General features: G+C 40.5%; 1 protein-coding gene across 1 annotated transcript; it reads right to left on the reverse strand.

Annotated features, from left to right (window-relative positions):
- Positions 1 to 285: 285 nt before the first annotated feature.
- On the reverse strand, positions 286 to 12,396 carry APOH (apolipoprotein H). Its single transcript, XM_045837347.1, has 8 exons — positions 12,236 to 12,396; positions 11,692 to 11,868; positions 10,282 to 10,378; positions 8,659 to 8,735; positions 6,454 to 6,660; positions 3,668 to 3,847; positions 1,799 to 1,996; positions 286 to 437 (listed from the first exon to the last, which is right to left on the reverse strand). Exons 1-8 carry the CDS (start codon positions 12,297 to 12,299, stop codon positions 382 to 384), a joined length of 1,056 nt encoding a protein of 351 aa, XP_045693303.1. The 5' UTR covers positions 12,300 to 12,396; the 3' UTR covers positions 286 to 381.
- Between the last annotated feature and the right edge of the window lie 9,570 nt (positions 12,397 to 21,966).

Genomic DNA, 21,966 nt, shown 5'->3' on the forward strand with positions numbered 1-21,966 from the left:
AGGAATTCTGGGGCACAGCCTTTTTTCTTTGTAATATGTATCAAGTGATACCGATGTAGTGGGAGAGGGTGGGTGTCTATGGACCATTCAACAAGAACTACTAAACTGTAGTTGTTTCAGGGGAAAGTACCTGAGGACAGAGTAGGGAGAGGGGAACTGGGTCACTCAGATCACTGTTTACACTTTTCATTTCACAGCAATTAAATGATGATGTTCCAAATAGGTGAGTTGTTAACCAGATAACATAACTAAAACTAAGCTCATGTGGAGTAATGATACAACGGCTCAGGCCATAAATCCAGTCATTTATTTGCTTCTACTTCCATTAGGTTTCTTGGACAAACACAGATATGACATGCAATTTTGAATCTGAAAACCAGTTCAGCACGGCTTCACATCTGATGCATCAGTCTTCCAGAAAGCCAGAGAACTGTGCTCTGTTTGGGGAGAAAAAGACAAACATGCTATGAGAAACAACCATTTCTCAAATTTGTTAAATGGCTAAGACAAATCAAATACATTTTACAAATGTGCAGAATAAAATGAATTATATGAATGAAATCATGGAGCGTGAGGTTTAGGTGATAGGACAACACATTAGGGAAACGATAAGGCCCTCGTTTCCAAGAGAGAAAGTAAAAGCTTCTGTATAACCCTGAGAGTCAAGATTTAAAGAAACAGAACTGAATATCAGCCCTTTATTTCTTCTCCAATGCACTATCAGTAGGGCTTTGTTTGAAGACTAGGAGGGAGAATGGCTTGAATAGATACATCAACAAAGCTCTGTTTGCTTTTTTTTTTATTATCCTCTTCTACTTTTTTTTTTACTGATTTGTATTGAGCTTACGGTGCATTGTTAATTTTGATATTTAACGTCTCACCAGGGCTCAGCTCTATTTTGAATAATAACAGTTTATTCAGTGCATTTCTAACCCTTTGTAATTATAATAACTGTCTTTGGTTGAGCACTGGTTCAATGTCAGGCCTAATGTTTCTGACAAACCTGTGAGATGGGTATTATCTACTAGTTATCACTCCCTCTGTCTCTCCAGCTGGCCACTTCTCAGACCCCTCTCCCCTCCCTGCTCCCGACTCTGTTCTTTCCCACTGGTACAGGGCTGTCCGCATTCTTGGACCATTTCTAAACCTACAGCCAACAACAGCTTCAGCCTCTGCCGATTCTTCCTCCAGATGACAAAGATATTTAAACCCGAAACCCGAAACCTTAAACGGTTGGCAGCTCTAAGTGCTGGCCATTATAAACTTTTTTAAAAACCTCACACAGACATAATTATCTTCCTTATAATATTTTGCTCTGATGAACACTATGTTCTAGTGGGTACTTTTCAAACTCTAGCAAATGCTGAAGGAAGGGAAAAAATGTTAGGTCTGGAAACCAGTTACCATTGCCATGAGTTACTTTGCAATTTAGGATGGTTCTTTATAATTTGGGATGAACAAGTGGCAAATATTCCATTTATTATTATTATTACTATTATTACTATTCAAACTTAATTTGGAATTATACAAGATAGGATAATTCACCTCAATATTCATCAAATAAAATCAGAATCACAAGTATTAAGGAAAAGAATTGGGAAGAAAAACAAAATGGTTATGCAGGTAAGGAAACCGAGGGCAACAACTGTTTCATCTCACTGTTGCTCCTGTCCCCATCTCTTTTTAAAAGTCCAATGACCATATTGACATGGCTCCTTATGGTCATTATGTAATAAAGTAGTGATTGTGGGGAAGGGCAAATGGAAGTCCTGGCTCCAAGTTCCAGTGTTAGACTTACCCTTGAAGCATTTGGGGATTTCTAAGGTGCCGTCTATGCACTCAGCATCCTCTGTATAGCTGCACTTCTTTTCCTTGTCTTTGCAGAAGAAAGAAACTTTTTGACCATGCAGCATTCCATTCTTAAATTTTTCTTGGATCTTTACTCTCTCCCCTTCAAATATCACAGTTGCTTTTTTAACAGATACACTACAAGATGCTGAAAGAGACAATATCTGTAGTCAAGACTTAGGAGTTCTTAGTCTTTCTTAAAGGGAATGTAGCATTTGAGCCTGTAGATGAGGAGCCCTGAAAGAAATTACTCAAGAGAAGAAGATTCCAAGACTGTACCTAGGGAATAACATCAATATCATTGCTAATAACAGTTCTTTAGCAACAGAAATATTAGTCATGGATTCTGAGATGGACTTTTCTCCCCCTACAGTAGCCACATAACAAGAGCAGAAGCATCAGACTCCGGGCTTCAGTGAAGAACTTCTACCAGACGCCGTCATGTCATGTAAGCCTACACTGGCCCACTCATAACCCATTTATTGACGTAGTGCACATGCCACACCAGCCACTGTGAGGGTTGGCTGATAACAGCTCACAGCTGCTCCTTTCTCTGAAAAATTGTCTTCAGCCATAAGGAAGGCCCCTCTCCCAGGAGGTAATGCAAATCTGCCCCCAACCCCAGGGTCAGAGAAGAGAATAGCCCGCAGCCAATGATTAGGAGATTGATACAAACGGCAGGTTCCCTCGCTTCTTGGTGGAATCAACTCTGGGGCAGAATTCATAGTCCAGAGCCCCCAAGGGGATGTAACAAGGAAATGTAAACTCTAGTTGAGACCACATACTTGCTTGAAACTTAGTTGGATCAGCAGTATCAGCATCACCCGGAAACTTGGTACAAATGCAAATTCTCATATCCTGGCCCAGATCTACTGAATCAGAAACTTCGTGGGATTCTGGTGCACGATGAAGAACCAGTCTCTGATGCACAGTGGGAGGTCCAGTCTCCCACTCCATGCCACCTGCCTCACTCTCTCCCGAGACACCCAACAAATCAATGGCACTTGAATCCCTGTTGCAAACTCTACTTTTAGGGAACCCCCAGCTAAGACACTATCCATATGTCATTTTGCCTGCTATTCCTAATTCCCTTTCTACTTACACTGTCCAGCCCACCTGAGCAGACACCTAGTGCTAGGTTGTGGTTTTTTGCATAAGCATGACACTGACCATATCAAGGATAGACCCCTAAAGGAAAATAGGCAAGTATCTTGGGAAAAAGATGTGTTAGTGATGAATCCTTTAGTTGAGAGGTACAGAGGTAGAGTCCAGCCAGGTTCAATATGAGTAAGCAGAGAAACATGGAGATGGGAGAGACCATGAGGCCACTGAGATATGAAAAAAGTAACAACTGCTCCTAATGTTCAGCTCCAGTTCTTAGGAAGAAGTGTTGTGCTTCATTTCCTGTTCTTCAATGTCCATCAGATTGCCTATTACCCAAGTATAAGCCCCCATTTCCCTGAAATAGCTTGAATATGTGGTTGTTTTTTTACAACAATGAGAAGAGTCTTAACCAAAACTGAGCAGAAATGGATGCTTATAGGCAAAGACTTAAATGTGTTATAGGAAGCCCACACAATCTTCCACCATATTATCAATGCTTACAAGGGATCAGTTTGTACCACACATTTTAATGTCAAACAAGCTTGCTAAACACGAAGCTGCCCAATGAGTCCTAAAGTCTTCCATGTGCCAGGAGCTGTGAAGCCAGTAGCTGTCTGAGCAATAAGTCACAAAGGAATAGAACAAGAAAAAGGCAAGTACAGGTGACCCACTGGTATGTTCAGAGACATTTTAAGACCTCACCCATATTTCATACCTTTACAACTTGGCTGTGCAGACCAGTTCCCAAATTTGGTACATTCTACTTCTTGTGGGCCATCCAAGACATATTTCTCATGGCAACCATATGTGGCTTTATCCTGGTAATAAAGTGCTTCTTTTGCAGGATAGTTCACAAATCCATTGTTTGGTCTTGATGGGAATGGACATTTTACTTCTAAAAAGTTTATTCAATAAAACATATTAGTATAAAATAGTGACGTTGTCCAGTAGTCATGGAATACACAGTTACATTCTAGCCCCTTTATACCATCGATCACTGGGGGTTCCAGCGACTAGAATGCAATGTCTAAGTACATTGGTGCCTAGTTTTGTCCTATGATCTCATATTCATGGGACCTTGGATTGTAAAAAAAAGAGAGAGAGAGAAAACACCACTTTGAAAGTATATGAATGAGCCCTGGCTGGTGTGGCTCAGTGGATTGAGTGTTGGCCTGTGAACCAAAAGGTTGCCGGTTTGATTCCCAGTCAGGGCACATGCCTGGGATGCAGGCCAAATCCTCAGCAGGGAGTGCACGAGAGGCAACTACACATTGATGTTTCTCTCTGTCTCTTTCTCCCTCTCTTCCTCCCTCTCTAAAACTCAATAAATAAAATCTTTTAAAAACTGAAAAAGAAAGTATATGAATGAGTCACCAAGTTCTTAGGGTTTTCACATAATCATAAGGTATTATTTATTGTGAATTTCATCTCCATGCAGCCTAAGATGGTGAGTTTGAAAGAAGGAAAAAATATAAGTCTGTCTCTTTTAATCAACTAGCCATAAAATTGGAACACAAAGACTCTCTCCATGCACATTAGCACACCATTATTTGGATTTTAAATGTTACAACTAATTCTTCAGATGGTACAGGAAGCCAGAACAAAATACAAGGGAGAAAAATGGTGCCACTTCCAAGCTTTCTTAAGGCTTCCCAAATCCACATCCCTGTTTACCCCAATACAGTAAGACAAGGGTGAAGTCAGGAGTTCAGAACTCTTGGGAGATAGAATAATGAGGCGGTTTAAGAGGACAAACTTCAGAGCTGGACTGCTTGGTTTAATGTTGGCTCTTCCACACATTAAATGAGAAAAAGAATCTATGAGTCTATAATAATACTGAAAGAAAAAGTCCATGGAAGAAAATCTCATCTCTGCAGATGAATGCCAGCTGATCAATATAGAAGGGAAAATAGAATTAGAAAGCCACTATTTTGCAACCACCAGTGTCAAAACTGGACCATCAGTGGATGCAGCAAGTACATCTAGAGAAAGCATATCCACACAATCACCAAGTGGCATCCACAGGTAATTTACTAATTCCAAAGAGAAAGAGATCCTTTAAGAAGAAAAGATCTGCCACACCCCACCTGATTAAAGGATTAAACTAAATATGACCAACAGTGGGCCGGCATGTGATAAAATGAATTCTTAACAAATTATATAACTTCAATCACAAGTGAAAAAATCAGCCAAATTCGGTTATGAATCATTCTACAAGACAATTAGCCTATACCCTTTAAAAAATGTCAATGACAGACAACTCAAAAGGCAGGGGATTGTTCTCAATTAAAGAGGCTAAAGGGACATGACAACAAAACAGAATGTGTGATTCCAAATTAGAGCTCACATAAAATAAAACACACACATAAAGGATATTTCTGGCTCAATTAGAAAAGTTTACAGATGAAATGTTCCTAATTATTTATAATATTATAACTGTTTAAATTATTCTGAATAATTTAAAACATGTTACATATCTTGGGAACTGTGACAATAGGAGACTGTCCTTGTGCTTAGAGTATTCATACTGAAGCATCATGGGAAAGGGTCATGATGTGCGCAGCTTGATGGTTCAGTGATAAAAAGTACCTGGGCTGGTGGATGGGTGACTGAAAATATCACAACATGTTGACAGTTGATACATCTAGGTGACAGGCTGGAAAAAAGTTTCAAATATCTACTGCTTAGGACTTGAGAGAATTAAGTGAGATGACACAGACAAAGTAAGAGACAGAGTTGAGTCCCCCCAAAAGGGTCTAGGTATTATTACTGGTAGTTTCCCTATGCAAAAAAAGCACTAATGTTTTGAATCATTCAATTGATATCTAAAATACCTACTTCAGGAGAAGTTAACAGTCCTTAGTATCAAACTCGTCGTGTGCATGATAAATTCTGTAACGTGTCTACTTGGTATGCAATTGACAAATTTAAAGATGGTGATGAGAGGTCAGTTTCAAAGAGGAAGAATGTGCATAATTTTTTTGAAACCAGATATTTTTGTGATTCTTAAATTTAAGTGAAAGCTTATAACAATCTGACTGCAACCCAGTCTTTACCTTCATCTCCCAGGACACCTCAGTATGATCCAGGCTTCTCCTCACCAGCCCACATCAAGTCAGCTGTCTGCGCACACGCCCTGTTCTTCCTGCCTTCCAGACTTCCCACGTCCTATACCCTGCATGGCTTGCCTTCCCCCATCACCACTCATTCTCCAAGCCCCTGTTCTGGCTGCTGCAGACAGTTCATTGCATTATATATAATTCCCCTGAGGTGAGAAGCCAGGTCTCATTCATCTGGTATCCCAAACACCTAGCACACTGCCTGGTGCATAGTAGAGGCTAGTGGACTCTTGTCAAACAAGTCCCTGTGGAAGGCAGTTCTACTCACCACTCACCACCACTGCCAAGCAAGGTCATTTGAAACATTCAATGATAGCAGAACAGTCACTAGTCTTCAAAAGTGGGGATTACACTATCATAATAGTTTTATCTTTGCACTTACCCCTGCATTCTGGTAACTCAGTCCAGTTGCCATGTTCTGTGCAGGTAATGCTTTCATTTCCAAACATGGCGTAGTGTGGCAAGCACTTAAAGACTGCCTTGTACCCATAGAGGGCGCTGTCTCTAGAGAAGGAGCTGTTTGTGGCCAATGACTTAGAAATACTAAGTACTGCAAATTTAGGTGTGGGTGGTGGAGGGCAGTTTACAGCTGGAAAAAGAAAGAACTGTTATTTTTATGAAAATCATTGAGACTTTTAAGTATACTCTTTCCAGAAAAGAAAAAAAAATCTGAAGATTAATTTGAGAAAATGCAAGATTTGATCAAATGCCATGGTAAAAATGGTCAATTGTAAAAGCCAAATGAGAACATTTGATCTGGAAAGCAGATGCCTGCTATAATAACATAATGCTTAGGTTTCCATGAGTCTTTGATCTCAATGCAACCTCGGAAGATGTTTCTGGAAGTCAGAGCAAGTGGACAACATTGCTGACGGACCCTCCTGTAATCATCGCTATTGACAGCAACTTCGTACAAAGCTGGTGTGTTCCACATCTGAGTTCCACTGCTGGTTCAGGTTCGTCTGTTCCTGTTGGAATACCTTCTGCTTTTTGTGCACTCTGGAGCTTATATAAAGGGCTTTCCACAGAGAAATGGTATAGGCTGTCATCCTGACCCGACTCATGTGAAGTCTGAGCGAATCCAGGGAAAGTTATGGTAACATAACGGAAGTTAGTGCCGACCAAAATGTGATTTCGCTTGAATCATCTAGAGCAACGGTCCCCAACCTTTTTGGCACTAGGGACTGGTTTCACGGAAGACTGTTCTTCCATGGACCGGAGAAGGGAGGATGGTCTCAGGATGATTCAAACACATTACATTCAAGCCCACTGCTACGCAGTCTCTTTCCTAATAGGCCACAGACCGGTACCAGTGCATGGCCCGGGGTGTTCGGGACCCCTGATCTAGAGTCTCAACATGTGATCCATGGACCAGCAACATGAGCACTGCCTGGTAGCCTGTTAGAAATGCAGAAGCTCAGGCCCTACCCAGGACCCATGAATCGGAAACTGCATTTTGTAAAGATGCCCAGATGATTCGTATGTACACTAGAGTATGAGAAGCACTTGTTTAGATTAGATTGAAGCTAAAGTAGTCAATCTACTTGTAACTAAAAGGAAAAAAGGGACTTTACATAACCTCAGGGGAGGATTTAAAATACATAAATAAATAGGGACACTATTTATAAGAACCATGGTGATTCCTATGACTGAGTAAAAAACTCTACTTAATTTACCTTAAAATAATTTTTTTGGTAATTCATTGTTTCTTAAACTAGTGTTTATTTGAAATTGTTTTACTTTTCTACTTCTTTTGCTGGGACACACCTCACTGAAATGTCAAAAATTCATAAGTATCATTGTAATGCCTGGGCCTTTTGGTCAAAGATTGGACTTGCAAAAATCACAAGTAAGGGCATGTAAGAATGTCCCTCCCCATAAAAGCAAAGCCCGGAGCTGACCCTGACTGCTCGACTGAGTGTCCCCTGAACTAATCTTATCACCAGTGCCTTTTGTAGGAAACTCAATCAGCTTTTTGGGTGCAGGGCCCTTTGATAGTCTCTAAACTTACCGTGAAGGTGACTTCCTCATCTCCCTCATCACTAGACTGACTTACTTGCTGAGGGCAGTGCTAAGTCTCCCTTAGCTCAGTGGCCTCGGTGCTGAAAACAGGATGTAGTGCATATTATGTCCTCAGTATATGTCTATTGAATACATAAATAAGTGAGTGAATGAATGGATGAATGAGTGAATGGGGTTCCAGAGCGGGAAGAAGGTGTTCGATGCAGAAGTTCCTCCAGTCAAATGGTGGCAGTCCCTGACAGACCAATGCCACACACACCCAAGCCCCTGCCCAAACACTGTGGGAGAGCTGGAATTCATAAACCCAGAGATCCCTGGCACCATCACGTAGAGGATACAAAATGTGTTCATGGGTAGAAGGCTTCCCTTCTGTCATTCCAAAGTGTTTCTTTACTTCTCCAGAGGACGATGTCATCAGGATGAATATTCCCTACAAGGGTGACCAACCATCTCATAGAGCTGAGACTGAAGGGTCTCCAGGCATGAGACTTAGAGTCCTGAAACCAGAAAAGTCCCAGGTAAACCACCTGGTCACCTCCCTCATATCTGGGACCTACAGACTCACGGGCACAGACAGGAAGATCTGGGCTCCATTTTCCTTCCTCAGTGCATTGAGCAGATTTGGTTCCATTCAGATAAAAACTGCAAAAGGAAAATTTAATCCATCAAGCGGGAAAAGAATCCATTGAGAGCATCTCAAATGTCTTTGCCCTTGTGCATTGCTTCAGATTAATACTATTGACTTTGTTCACATTTTATAACGTTGTTTTCCTGTGGAGCTTAACACACATACAAGGCTCAGGTCTCCCAGCCTAAAGCTGCAGGTGAATCACTGAAGAAGGGGAGGGTTCCACAGCTGGTGGGTACAGCGGCCCAACCTCCAAACCCTCATCTCCAACCAGCTGGACCAACTGGTTGATTGCTATGTGAAGCAAAAAAAAAAATGAAAGTGAATCAAATTGAGTAATCACTACTATTCATTTTCTGAGAGCCCAGTGACACAAATGTATAAAAACAATGCAGTCTATTATCAAGGTGATTGCTTTGTATGTTACATAAATGTCTAATCCCTATGTTGTAAGCCCAAAAGTAATATAATATTGTATGCCAACTGTAATTTAAAAAGTTAAAAAATTTAAAAACAAAAACCCAATGTAGTTTATTTTCATTAAAAATGTAACATTTTGTCCTTGGAGCCAATTTTTTCAGTATGCTTTATCATTAGACCCACCAGTAGTAATTTGGGTTTCAGATGAGAGGACCGCATTTCTCTTTCCCACATAGTATTTCTTAATCTCCAATCCCAAACAAGGATCCTCAGTAAAGTTTTGCCCAACTGTATGTACAATCAACATGCTATATTGCCAGGGACACCAGTGGTGTCTTTGCTTATAAGGCAGATGAGCCATATTACCAACCACAGGCTTTCCTCCTGGGGCTGTTGCACTGCATTGAGAATTAAGAGCACTGTGTCCTCCATCATCATACTCCCAACCTTTTCCACAGAATTCCCTTCTAGAGACTGCCAGCTTAGTCAATCAAGTTAGCCTCATGGCTAAAGCCCAAATCCAATGCCTATACTATTTTAATCCTCATATCAAGATTTGGCCTAGAAATTATAAGGAATTAGAGTCCAGTTTCAATAATCTTTTTTCTAATTTTTTTCCTTTTTATTGAATTTGTTGGGGTGATATCAGTTAACAAAATTATACAGGTTTAAGGTGCACAATTCCACAACACATGATCTGTAACTGCACGGTGTGTTCACCACCCCAAGTCTAGCCTCTGTCCGTCACCACTTATACCCCCATACCCTCTTCCACCTCCCCTCTCCCCCCTTCCCAGCAATCACCACACTGTTGTCTGTGTCCATGAGTTTTTCTTTTTTCTTTTTTGCTCAATTTCTTTATCCCCTAACCCCTACCCCCCAGACAGCTGTCAATAATTTTAATGTACCTCATCAGATAAGTAACTAATCAGATGCAGATAAATTAGACATGTTTTGCTAATTATCATATTCTCCACCCCTTATCCACCCTCAGCACCGGTTGTGTATTTGTATTCAGGGATTTGTACTCAGCAAGTCTAAGGCCAAAAATAAAGTCTGGACTAGTCCTGAGGTTTAGCTTAAGGGCATAGAAATGAGCTTCATCGATTAGCTACTCAGAAGTCACCTAGAAGTCCTTACCCAGTGTTACAAGCAAAACTGATCGTGTTGGGATATTCAAAGGTTGAATAGCGTACAGCTCCATTTGGTAAGATTCCAGCAAAAGGACACACTCTGGCTGTGATTTAAAGATTAAAAAGGTAAATACCTATTTATAGAGTTTCCTATTAAAATAAAAATATATAAACTCATGTCTATCCTTTGATTCAATAACTCTACTGGTAACATTCTAAGAAAAATAACTAAAATAAGTCAGATGATATATGCATTAATGTGTTCATTACATGGTTATCTCTAATAACAAAAACTGAACAGTCTAAACGTTCACTCTCAAGGTACTGTTTTACTTAATGATGGTAAATCAACAGTTGAACTATAATATAGGCAATAAAATATTGATTATGAAAACCATAGAGACATAGTCAATGTTTCTGCTATACTGATGAAAATAGAAGAATACAAAATGGTCTCTACTCTCTGCAATATGCAAAAAAAATACGCATGGGAGAGAAAAATGAAATTGTTAGTGTTCTAGAGTTATAACTGACTTAAAAAAATTTCTAAAGATATTATAGTGTTTTTTCATTAAAAGTTATGTTTGGTCTTTTTAATCAAAGAGTATGTTAAAATCACTTGTATGAACATATATACTTTTCACAAATGTGATGTCCATATGACCGAAATAACCAAAGCCTAGATAGGTCCATACAGTTTTTTAGTGCTTAACTTTTGTATATAATTGCCAGAAATCCTATCTTGTTGATTGCTCAATATTTGACTGTAAAAATAATACCAACTTGGTATCACAGAACCACATTCTGAGGGTGAATAAAAGTAACCATCTAGCATAAAGGAATAATGAGATATAAGTGCATATAATTTATGTTATATGACTAACTTAGTATAATACGATACTGTCAGCAAGTATCTGACAGTAAAGATATTTATTCTTTACTATGAATATAACATGTAATATATACATAATTCAGATGAAATTTATTATCAGATTTCAGTAACTACTAAATCTGCTTTCATTTTGAGGCAAAGTCCAGAGACATAATGATTCTTCATTTGTTTTTTTTTTCGAAGTGTCTCTTTGGCATCTCTTTAAAGTTCAAAATATCTGCACTTCTTTTTTCACTTCTGCAGTGTTTCCCTCTCCTTTTATCACACCAGGTCTCTTTTTCACAACTCCCCCAATTCTGGGCTCAGCTTGCCTCCCCTTCTCTAAATAGTACCTACTGCCCTTGGCCTCATTTCTTATGGAGATGTCCCCAGACCCTCTTGTTTCTTTACAGCCCCCCAAACACACACACACAGCTCTGCTGGCCTTCTGCACCCTGAGCAGCATGATAAGGTAGGGTACTCCCCACCCCAAAACGTCCAGAATCCAAGTGAGGTGAGAGAATGTGCAAGAAGGCACTGACTTACGTGTACATTTCAGCGTGTTGATGGGCCATATTCCGGAGAGAGGGCAGGTGAAACGCCTCATCCCTCCCCGGGACACATAGCCTGGCTGGCAGGAGTACACTATCTGCTCCCCTGGATCATAGGCCAATTTTAAGGGAGTAACTGTGGCAAACGGTAGCTGTTCTGGCTTGGGGCAGGCTAAAATAGAGCACAAAGCAGTTGGTTAAGAAATCTAGATGTGTATTTTTCAGTTCAGCTGGCATAGAAATTAAAACTCATAATTGCCGCTCACAACAAATCTACAAAGTTCTGCACCGTATCTCATCTAATCTCTTCAACAACACTTTGAAGGGTACTATTGTTATCCCCATTGTACAGGTCAGTACTCTGAGGCTTAAATTGTCTAAGCATTTTCTGGAGAACCTTTAAATGTGGCAAAATTCAAAAATAAGTATCAATCCAGTCTCTCCAGCATCCTAAAGAGAATTTAAGTTACTAGTGATCCCTGGAATATATCAGGGGGTCGGATAGATCTATTATTTTTGCAAAAGTGAAGGGTACTTACTCCGTCCTGCAGTCGCCACATGGCAGAGAAGACTCGAGAACAAGAGGAGCACTGGAGAAATCATTGTGGATGGTTCACACAGACACTGCCCAAGTGGCTTTCCTCTACCAAAAAGATGGATGCACCTAGGAAAGTGCTTAACTATTAACCATTTTTGTGTACCTTTTTGTCTGTAAATAGAAGATAACATATCATGATTTGAAAGGAACTCTGAGGCCTACATTCTTTAATCATTTACTTTCTTTCCACTTCTGCGGATCTGTTGTGAAATCATCGGTTGATGGTTTTTGTCTTTACAACGATTTTGTTAAAGGCACAAAACAGTGCATTATTGCCACTAATAGATCCCTGGCGATTCCCAGGTTGCTGGGTCTTCGGCCCAGACCTCTAGTTTCCCAGCCTTTGTTTTCTGCTCATCGTGGATGGATCACCCGAAGACCGAAGTGACTGCTTCACCCCCAGCCTTGGCATATAAACTTAGGATTCTCTCTTTCTTTCGGGGCTCCAGTCTTCACTCCTCTAACATGATATTCCAGTTTCTACATGTATGATTCTTAAGAACATGACAGAGGCCTCTATACCTAATATGTCTAAAAAATGGAGCTTGTTATTCTCTCACGTAATGGCTATTTCTTCCAGATCCCTCTTTTTAAAAAATTATTTTAATGATTGTTCAAGTACAATTTTCTATCTCTTACTCTCATCCCGGACCACCCACCCAGCCCTCCCCACCTCCCTCCCATTTCCACCCACCCCTAGTTTTTGTCCATGTGTCCTTTATACTTGTTCCTGTAAACCCTTCCCCTTTTCCCCTGAAATTCCCTCCCCTCTCCCCTCTGAACACTGTTAACCTGTTCTCTATTTCAGTGTCTTTGGTTATATTTTGCTTGTTTCTTTGTTTTGTTGTTTAGGTTCCTGTTAAAGGTGAGGTCATATGGTATTTGTCTTTCACCGCTTGGCTTATTTTGCTTAGCATAATGCTTTCCAGTTCCATCCATGCTGTAGCAAAGGGTAGGAGCTCCTTCTTTCTTTCTGTTGCATAGTATTTCATTGTGTAAATGTACCATAGTTTTCTGATCCATTCATTTACTGATGGGCACCTAGGTTGCTTCCAGCACTTGGCTATTGTAAATTGTGCTGCTATGAACATTGGGGTGCATAGGTTCTTTTGGATTGGTGTTTCAGGATTCTTGGGGCATAATCCTACCAGTGGAATTGCTGGGTCAAAAGGCAGATCTATTTTTAGTTTTCTGAGAAAATTCCATACTGTTTTCCATAGTGGTTGTACCAGTCTGCAATCCCACCAACAGTGCACTAGGGTCCCCTTTTCTCCACAACCTCTCCAACATTTGTTATTTGTTGCCAGATCCCTCTTTTGCCTGTTGCTGGCAACAAGATCCTCCTGGGGGCTCTGGTTATGACCTCAAAGCTGTCTTTGACTCTTCAGCCGACTCACATCAAATCAACACCAAGTCTTGCTTAGCCATTCTCAATACTTCCTAGATCTGTGTAGACAGATGTTTAGATCTGTTTTAGGGATTAGAAAATTGACCAGGGCTCAAAGAAGAAAAGGAGCTGAGTAGGAGAAGAGAATGGTGATGACGTCGATGGGGAAGGTTCAGAGGGGAACCTTCCTCTGCTCATTTCTCTCATACCTCATTTGCCCTAAGGAACTGAATAAGCAAATGAGCCATGGCCAGGCAATATATAAGAATATCCTGCTGACCCCCATCTTTGTAGCAACCAATCCAGGAAGCCAAATCACAACCTCTGTAGCTACTGGCCCAACTTGGCACCAACCAGAAAAAAACAGGTATGCTCTTCTAACCAATCATATAGGCTGCCTGAACTCTAGTTAGTCCATCTCCTCCATCTTCCCCGTACCAACAAGCTGCAACCAGGGCAACTTGAAAGCTTCCCTTTTGTCCACCCTAAGGTTTCCCATTCCTTTAACTGACTTTGAGTCTCTGCTAGACACAAATAATGATGGCTGACTCCCTGGCTATTACAAACTCTGAATAAACAGCTTTGCTGTGCTCTCACCAGGGTGGTCAAGGTTTATATCCACAGGTCTGAAGTTTCTGGAGACACAGCAGTTTAAGAAATGTTCTTGTCAGGCATCGATTCTTAAACTATGCTTAGAACGAGCATGGTGTTCCATGATAAGTGGACAAGTGTACTTCCGCTAATATAAAATAATGGCCATCCTTCCCCTTTGTGATTAAATCACAATATTCTCTCTCCCCCCGCATAGTTAAATATGGAAGAATACCATATTTGTGGAGAATTCCATTACTGTGGAGAATTCCCTTTATGGGTGAGAAAGAGAGAAAGCTAGTGAAGAAGAGCCAAGTTATGTAATAAAGTGCTGTGGTGGATGGAGAATGAGGCAGAAACTAGACAGGCTGGGCATCAGGGAAAGAAATGTCGAGAGGCTTGAAATTCAGAAGAGAACATTTTTGGCAGTCACTGCAAACTTGAGTGACAGACACTGAGAGGATCTATGATGGAGAGAAGGGTTTTTAATGATGCTTGCTGATGGATGTACTTCCTCACCTAAGGGAACCTTCTGGAGGGCTGGAAAGAGTTTATATTTTATTTTAGTTGGTTATTTCGTAGGTAGGTACATGCAATTGTCAAAACACATCCAACTGAACATTTGAGATCAGTGCCTTTCATATGTTAATTATAACTCAACTTAAAAGCAATGCCCTTCTTTCCTTCTTCCCTTCCTCTCTCCTTCCTTCCCTTCCCTTCCTTCCTCCCTCCCTTCCTCCCTCCCTTCCTTCCTCCCTCCCTTCTTTCCTCCCTTTCTCCCTTCTTCACTTCCTTCCTAATTCTGTCCAAAGGTTATGGGACAGACCTAAGTGGGAAAGTCGTAGTGGCCCTTGTGAGAATGGCAACTCAATGTTGTCACAGGTTGGCTACATGCAAGGGGTTGATGAGCAAACAAGCAAATATATTGAAGATACTTGGAATCAAGTTTCTTACTGACAAAGAGAGGTAGCAAGATGGAAAGAAGGAAAGCATGAATGAACCTTGTGGTATTGATTGGAAGTAGAGGTATCAGTAGAAATTCTGCATATTTATATAGACAGATATAGAAATAACTACAGATATAAAGGTATGTGCATATGTATGTGTATGTATGTACTATGCCTATAGACACATGTAATTCCTAGCTCTTTCCACTGAGATAATCTGGGAATGGTAATACACCCGGGAGCAGCGAGCATACCTAGTGCTTAGGGTTTGGTTTCACAGAAAGGCACCTAGGACCCTTGGGAAACTGGCTGATTCCAGGCATGGGGCAGAGGAAGGACAAGATAAGCCTGGAACATCATGTTGGGAAGAATAACTCAGATAATGCTCAGAGTATGGTAGGGATCAAATAAAAAGGGACCAGAAGTCATTTGAAGGAGCTCTCACTAGTGAAATATGGGAAAATCTGAGTGTCAAAATAATTAATGACAGTAACGAGTTACAATCCATTGACTAAAGCAGGAATCAATGAGTCCACATTGAGAGCAATAACCATATTGACAAATATATGGGAAGATAAGAAAGTTATTGCTTAAAGGAGGATTAATACAGGGGGAATACTGGAATCAGCAAATCGCAATTTGGAAATAATCATAAAGACATTTAATTCTGGCAAAAAAAATATCAGAATGGATGCTAAAACTAGGTGGTGTTAGTGAGATGAGAAATGAGATGTTCATATGGCCTTCAAAGTGTCTCCACATAAAATAATTACTTATTACAAATGGGAGGAAAATTTATAGCTGAGGAACCTGGCAGACACCATCCCAATCAAATAATCAAAATTAATACCACCATTAATGAGACAGATTGACATTTGAGAACACCGCATCTCTTCTGAGATCTTCCTGCCGAAGACATAATAACCTAGGCTGTGTTGTGAAAAAGTATTGCACATACGAAGTGGAAGGACAGTATGCAAAACGACTGTCCTGTAGACTTCGAACAGACAAAGGAAGGCTGAGGTGGCCCCGGGCGACAGGCTAAATGGATATATACCGCATGATGCTCTTGCTATACAAGTCTCAGGGAGATTTGGTAAAACTGGAAGAAGGTCTCTGGGTAAAAAAGTATTTGGAAGGGATTTTGTTGTTGTTTTATTCTTGAAAATTTTCTGTATGTTTGAAATTATTTGGAAATATAACTTAAAAAAGAAAAGAATTGTGGGCGCTCTTTATGGCATCCTTAAGAATATTCTTAATGAGATACTGCCCTTTAAAATTAAAACATGTGAGGCCTCAGCTTGTTTGCATCATCCCCTATAAGTCAGTGTAATGAACAAAATGTCATCAATTTTCAGTTTATGTGTATGTATGTCTATATAATCATTGACACCCACACGCTATTGGCAGCTACTGAACTTTGGAAAATGATGTAAAGACAAAGTAACCAGAAAAGAAAGAAACAACTAAATCAAACTTAGCTTGACAGTTTTTGAAGAAAGGCACATGAATTCGTGGTGGGTGTTGTTTGTTTGTTTGTTTTGGACTAGTTAAATGTTCCCTTGTTTGTACAACTGGATATAAAGATGGTAATATATGTAACAGATGGTAATGTGCACCATTAATACATTATAATTATTACTAGTCCTGAGTGCTTTGCCACTTGCACATGCCTGAGAATTCTGAGATGCTCCCAGAACTCTTCTCCAAACTTACACGGTCTCATGGAAAGCCTTTGGGATGAGCCGTAGACGTGGTGTAGTTGCTCATCCCCCAGCCTGTGATTTATGGTTTCATGTAACTTGAGCACCATGTGACTGACCTGTAGTCTGGTCTCCCATCCCCTCCATGTAGTTCAATTCATACTCCAATAACTAGCTTACAAGAGTAACCAAGGAGCTGGTTGATAACTGACATTAAATAACGTTTTAAAGACACATTTAAACTTATCGTTGCAGTTTAATTTGGCACAGCAAATGGAAAAAGCATTAAGGGGAAACAATTGAAAAAATTTTGGCAAATCAAGTTGCTGTTTTGTATTGCTGAGGTTTATACTCATCACTAAGGATTAACCAACCCTTGGATTTAACGTTGCACTTAGTATATTATCTTTTATTTACCATGAACAGGAATGCACAGATTCACAGACACCTAGGTTGAAGAATACATGACAATCGCTTTAGAGGACACATAGGACCGTGGTCTCAAAACTCTTAATGACTTCATATTCTTTCCCACTCTACTTTATAAATTAAACCACAGAGACCTAGACTCAGAGTCCAAGGTTTTGTATTCCTGTAATCACATTGCATCACATGTTCAAAAACTTTCCTATTTACTTTACAAGCAGAGACTTTGACCATTCCATAAAACATTTAGCAATAGTTTAGAATTAAAAAAAATACTTTCAATGCTGTCTCTTCCTGGGTATCTATCTAACCAACATCCACCAGCAAGCTCCCAGTGGAAAGGGAGTGTGGTGTCCCAGGTCACTAAGGCGAGGCATTCTAATCCCAACACTCTTGAGTTTGAGTCCTGACTCGGCCTCTTACTAGCTGTGGTTTCTTGGACAGGTAACACTCTCTGGTCGTTTTCATCTCTGAAGTGGAAGTGGCAATAAAACCCACTTTAAATGCTTGTTGTCAGGATTAAATTAGCATGCATCCAGAGTACTGACAAAGTACCTGGCTTGTACTGAGTGTTTGATGAAATTTAGCTGTCATTAGTATTCTTCTTATTGTTAACACCGGTGACTCAGATGTCTCACAGCAAAGTATTGGACATTCCTACACAAAGCCGTACATTGTAACAGATTTTGATGACATGTGGTGAACTGGTGTTCCTTCCTAGAAAACACAAAAGAACAAAAGACAGAAAGAAAGAGCCACATTCCATTCACCACTGCAAATGTCAGTGGTAGTTGTCTGTAGGTGGAAAAGAATATGGGTATTTTGCTTTCTTCCTTTTTTTAATATGTCAGATTTTTGTCTTGTTTTGTTTTTGCTGATTTAAAAAATTTTACCAGTGACTAAGACAGAAGATCTATTTCTACATTTGGGGAAAAAGTAAGCTTTCTCACTCTACAAACACTAAAGTAGGTGTGTGACTCGTACATGTGAAATGAGCCTTCCGGGAGCTGCTTACCTGGCCTTAGTCCTCACGGGCAGCACAATGGCAGGACTCCCCTGCCCCAGGAATTCATCTTCACGTAGGTAACACTACAGGTGTTTTCCCCAAGACTCAGTAGAGTCACCATGTCACCCACGTAAATCTACGGATCACCAGAAACCCCAGCCAGTTTCTTCGGAGTCAGCCTCGCAGCTGGCTCCATCTCCTCAGTCCTCTGTCCAGTCCCGGTGTGTGGGCCTGGTGTCTGTCAGGTTCCCACTCCCTTTCTTTTCCTGCTTTGTGTGAAGTCCCCAGTTAGTTCAAATTTGGGACAAAAGGCCATGACTTTGGAGCACAAAGAAGAGAACAGTGGGAAATTCACACAGGTGTCATACACTATTTAGAAAAACATAGTGAGAAATCCAAAGAAAAAATTGGTATGATCTCATTGCCAGAAACTCTAAAAGGAGTGAGGCTTACATGATGAGGGCCTGAGAATAAAATGCTGGAAATGTGCTCACCAGTTACCGGATCTAGAAGAAAATGAGGAGGCAGCCAGAGAAACTAGTATGACTTCCCGAGAAGCTGTCTGATGAGCTCAGATATGAAAAGACTGGGTTGCAGGGGGTGGGGAAATGGAAGAAGGGGAATATTACATGGATTGGATTCAGAGGCAGCATAAATCAAGTCTGCAAAGTGTCAGGAACTCAGCTAACTAAAGCAGGTCCAGGATGACAAAGATTTGGAAAGATGCCCAGACAACAAAGGGTGGGGTCAGAATAGGAAGAGGAGCAGCAGCTATTTTATTTCCTTGGGAAGACAGTTCATGTATCTGGGAATTACATGTTTATTTCACTCATTATAAAAGTAACATGTCATTTGACTCAATCTGGAAAACAAATTTATGGAGCAAATACAAAATCCTATGCTATTACCATGTATGGTTATGTCTTTTCAGCATTTTTATATATCAAAATCAAAATTGGGGTCTTATCCAGCATACAATTTTGTGTTTTATTTTCATATCATAAGCACTTTCCCAGATTATTGTTTATTTTTCAAAGGCATGCTTTTTGAAAGTGGCCATGTGATCTTCCACCATCTATATTTTAACCATCTCCCTACTTATAGACAACTAGAAGGGATCTTTCATCAGTGAGCATAACTCCACAGTTAAGACCCTTCTACAAAATGTTTGAATACATTGTTTCCTTGGAATCTTATTTCTAGATGTGGAACTACTTTCACAAAGGGCAAAACATCTTTAAAGACCTTGATAACTAAAGCAGGTCCAGGATGACAAAGATATTCCATTTCAACCAAGCATTTGATGACTCATCTCTGGATGGCATCCTTGGGAGTGAGGTGCTGAGCTGTGGCTCGGACTACAGTACTGCAGGTTGCTTTAGCAGGTGATAGGACACACTGTATGTGAACCGTTCTGCTCAGTCTTGTATTTATTCACCAAGACACTTTCACTACAGATATAACAATATACTCCTCTATCCACTCAGTCCTGTTCGGCCACCAGCCAGAAAGGTTAACTCAATTTATGTTCCCACTTTACAACATTTGAAGGTTCAAAACATAGTGTAATGGTAAGAACAGACAGAGACAGAGCTCCATTATTCAAGTTTTTAGTTTTCTTCTGGCTTATCTAGCAAAGAAAATTATACTCACACTGGAAAAGGTAACATGGACATCATGAAGATGGAATTGAAGCTCAGCCAGCAAATAATAAAATCAACTAGCTCTCTGAATTTCAGGCTATAAAGCCAGGAAAATATTTCCCAAGTTGCTGGAACTTGTAATTGTGACCTCAACATCAACATCATCAATCTTTGCAATATAGGATAGTCAGGAAGAAAATCTAATAACATGAATGCTTTATTTAAAAACATGTGTACAACATTGTGATGCTGTAGGGAATATATGTAGAAAAATTCCGGAAGTTAACACACCAAAATATCAAGAGTATTTTGGTTCAGAGATTTTTTTCTTATTTCCCCTATTTCCAAATTCTATGTAGTGTGTTTGCATCACTTTGAAAGGAATTTTCTGAATGATAAACAAGAGATCCATCTGAAGACAGGAGAAAAAGCAATAGATTGTGAAAACCAAGTAACAGCTGAGATTGACACAAATCCACAGCCCCATGATAGAAATTGTTAAAGACGGTCAATGTGCACTTGGCTGAACCTGAGAGGAACACTAAAAATCAATACGGGCTCTGTTCGAGCAGGTTACAACAAACTATGTCCAGTGGTGCTTTTGACATAGTCGTTAGGTGAGGGATAAGAGAGAATGCTTTCATTATAACATGTGTCCATTTCAACCAAGCATTCGATGACTCGTCTCTGGATGGCATCCTTGGGAGTGAGGTGCTGAGCTGTGGCTCAGACTGCAGTACTGCAGGTTGCTTTAGCAGCTGCTAGGACACACGCTATGTGAACCATTCTGCTCAGTCTTGTATTTATTCACCAAGACACTTTCACTACAGATATAACAATATACTCCTCTATCCACTCAGTCCGTTATTTGAAAAGCTGATAATTTAGAAAAACTTTCAGGAAGAAAACTACAGAATTCTGTCCCCAGTCCTACTCTATTCAATATTTTAAACAAATTAGATGAAGGGTAGGAAAAAAATCTACAAATGTTCAGATGTTGCCCAGCTGAGAAAATGCAGACAAACATGATCACAAAAATCTCCATACATCAACCAGAAGCCACAGGATAAATGCCGCAAGATCAATGTAAACCTCAGTACATATGTTGATTAAGTCAAGGATGATGGGCTTTTAGCGTAAAGAAGTTCCAGATGTCTCTGCTGACCACACAGGGAGTCTGACCCAGTAGTAACACAGCTGAAATGTCATTGAATCGGGCTGCGTTCAAAGACGGGGACGACTCCAGTCTTGGACACGTTGCTCCTTTGTGTTATGCTGGCCAGATCTAAGTTTGGCAGTTCTTAAGGAGCATGTGGAAAAGCCGGGTTTGGTGACCAGTGCACAGTCATGGGAAAATATAACAGGACAAAAGGACATGAAGTCAGTGTATCCACCTGGGGGAGACTCAGCAGGTCCTGTTTCTTCTGATTCCTCTGTGGCTTTCTCTCTCAGAGGCAGGGATGCTCTTGTCCTCAGGGTACATGGATGGTGCTTCTCACACGAGGGTCTTATGACCTGCTTTAGGGGAAGGCCAGGAAGTCCCCCACACAAGACATTTGTCAAATTCCTTCAGCTTAAAATATTCAACACATCAAGGTACTGTCCTTGGGACTGGCATGTCCAGAACCCCTCACTATAGCGCTTGGCATTCTGCCAGTGTGAATACCAGTGTGATCACCGGCATGGAAACCACCTGGGGCTGGTTTGTTTTCAAACAAGACCCTCTCTGCTTCCATTGTCACAGAGACCTTTCTAGAAGGCAAATTCCCCAAGCCTGACCAACTGCCTTTGAGAACACTGCAATGGATGGACTTCAAAGCTCCCTGAAGTTTTCATTCACATCAGCACAGTGGGCTCCTAGCTCGATCTGGGCCCTCTGATCCAGCCCTGTGCCACTCCAAACTACCCCCATTCGCTCTCCTGGATGGAGGTGGACAGAAAAAGGAAGAAGAGGTGAAAGGGAAGGAAA

Source organism: Phyllostomus hastatus, unplaced genomic scaffold, assembly GCF_019186645.2.
Source record: "Phyllostomus hastatus isolate PE091 unplaced genomic scaffold, TTU_PhHast_1.1 phas_contig_210, whole genome shotgun sequence".
Taxonomy (NCBI): Eukaryota; Metazoa; Chordata; class Mammalia; order Chiroptera; family Phyllostomidae; genus Phyllostomus; species Phyllostomus hastatus.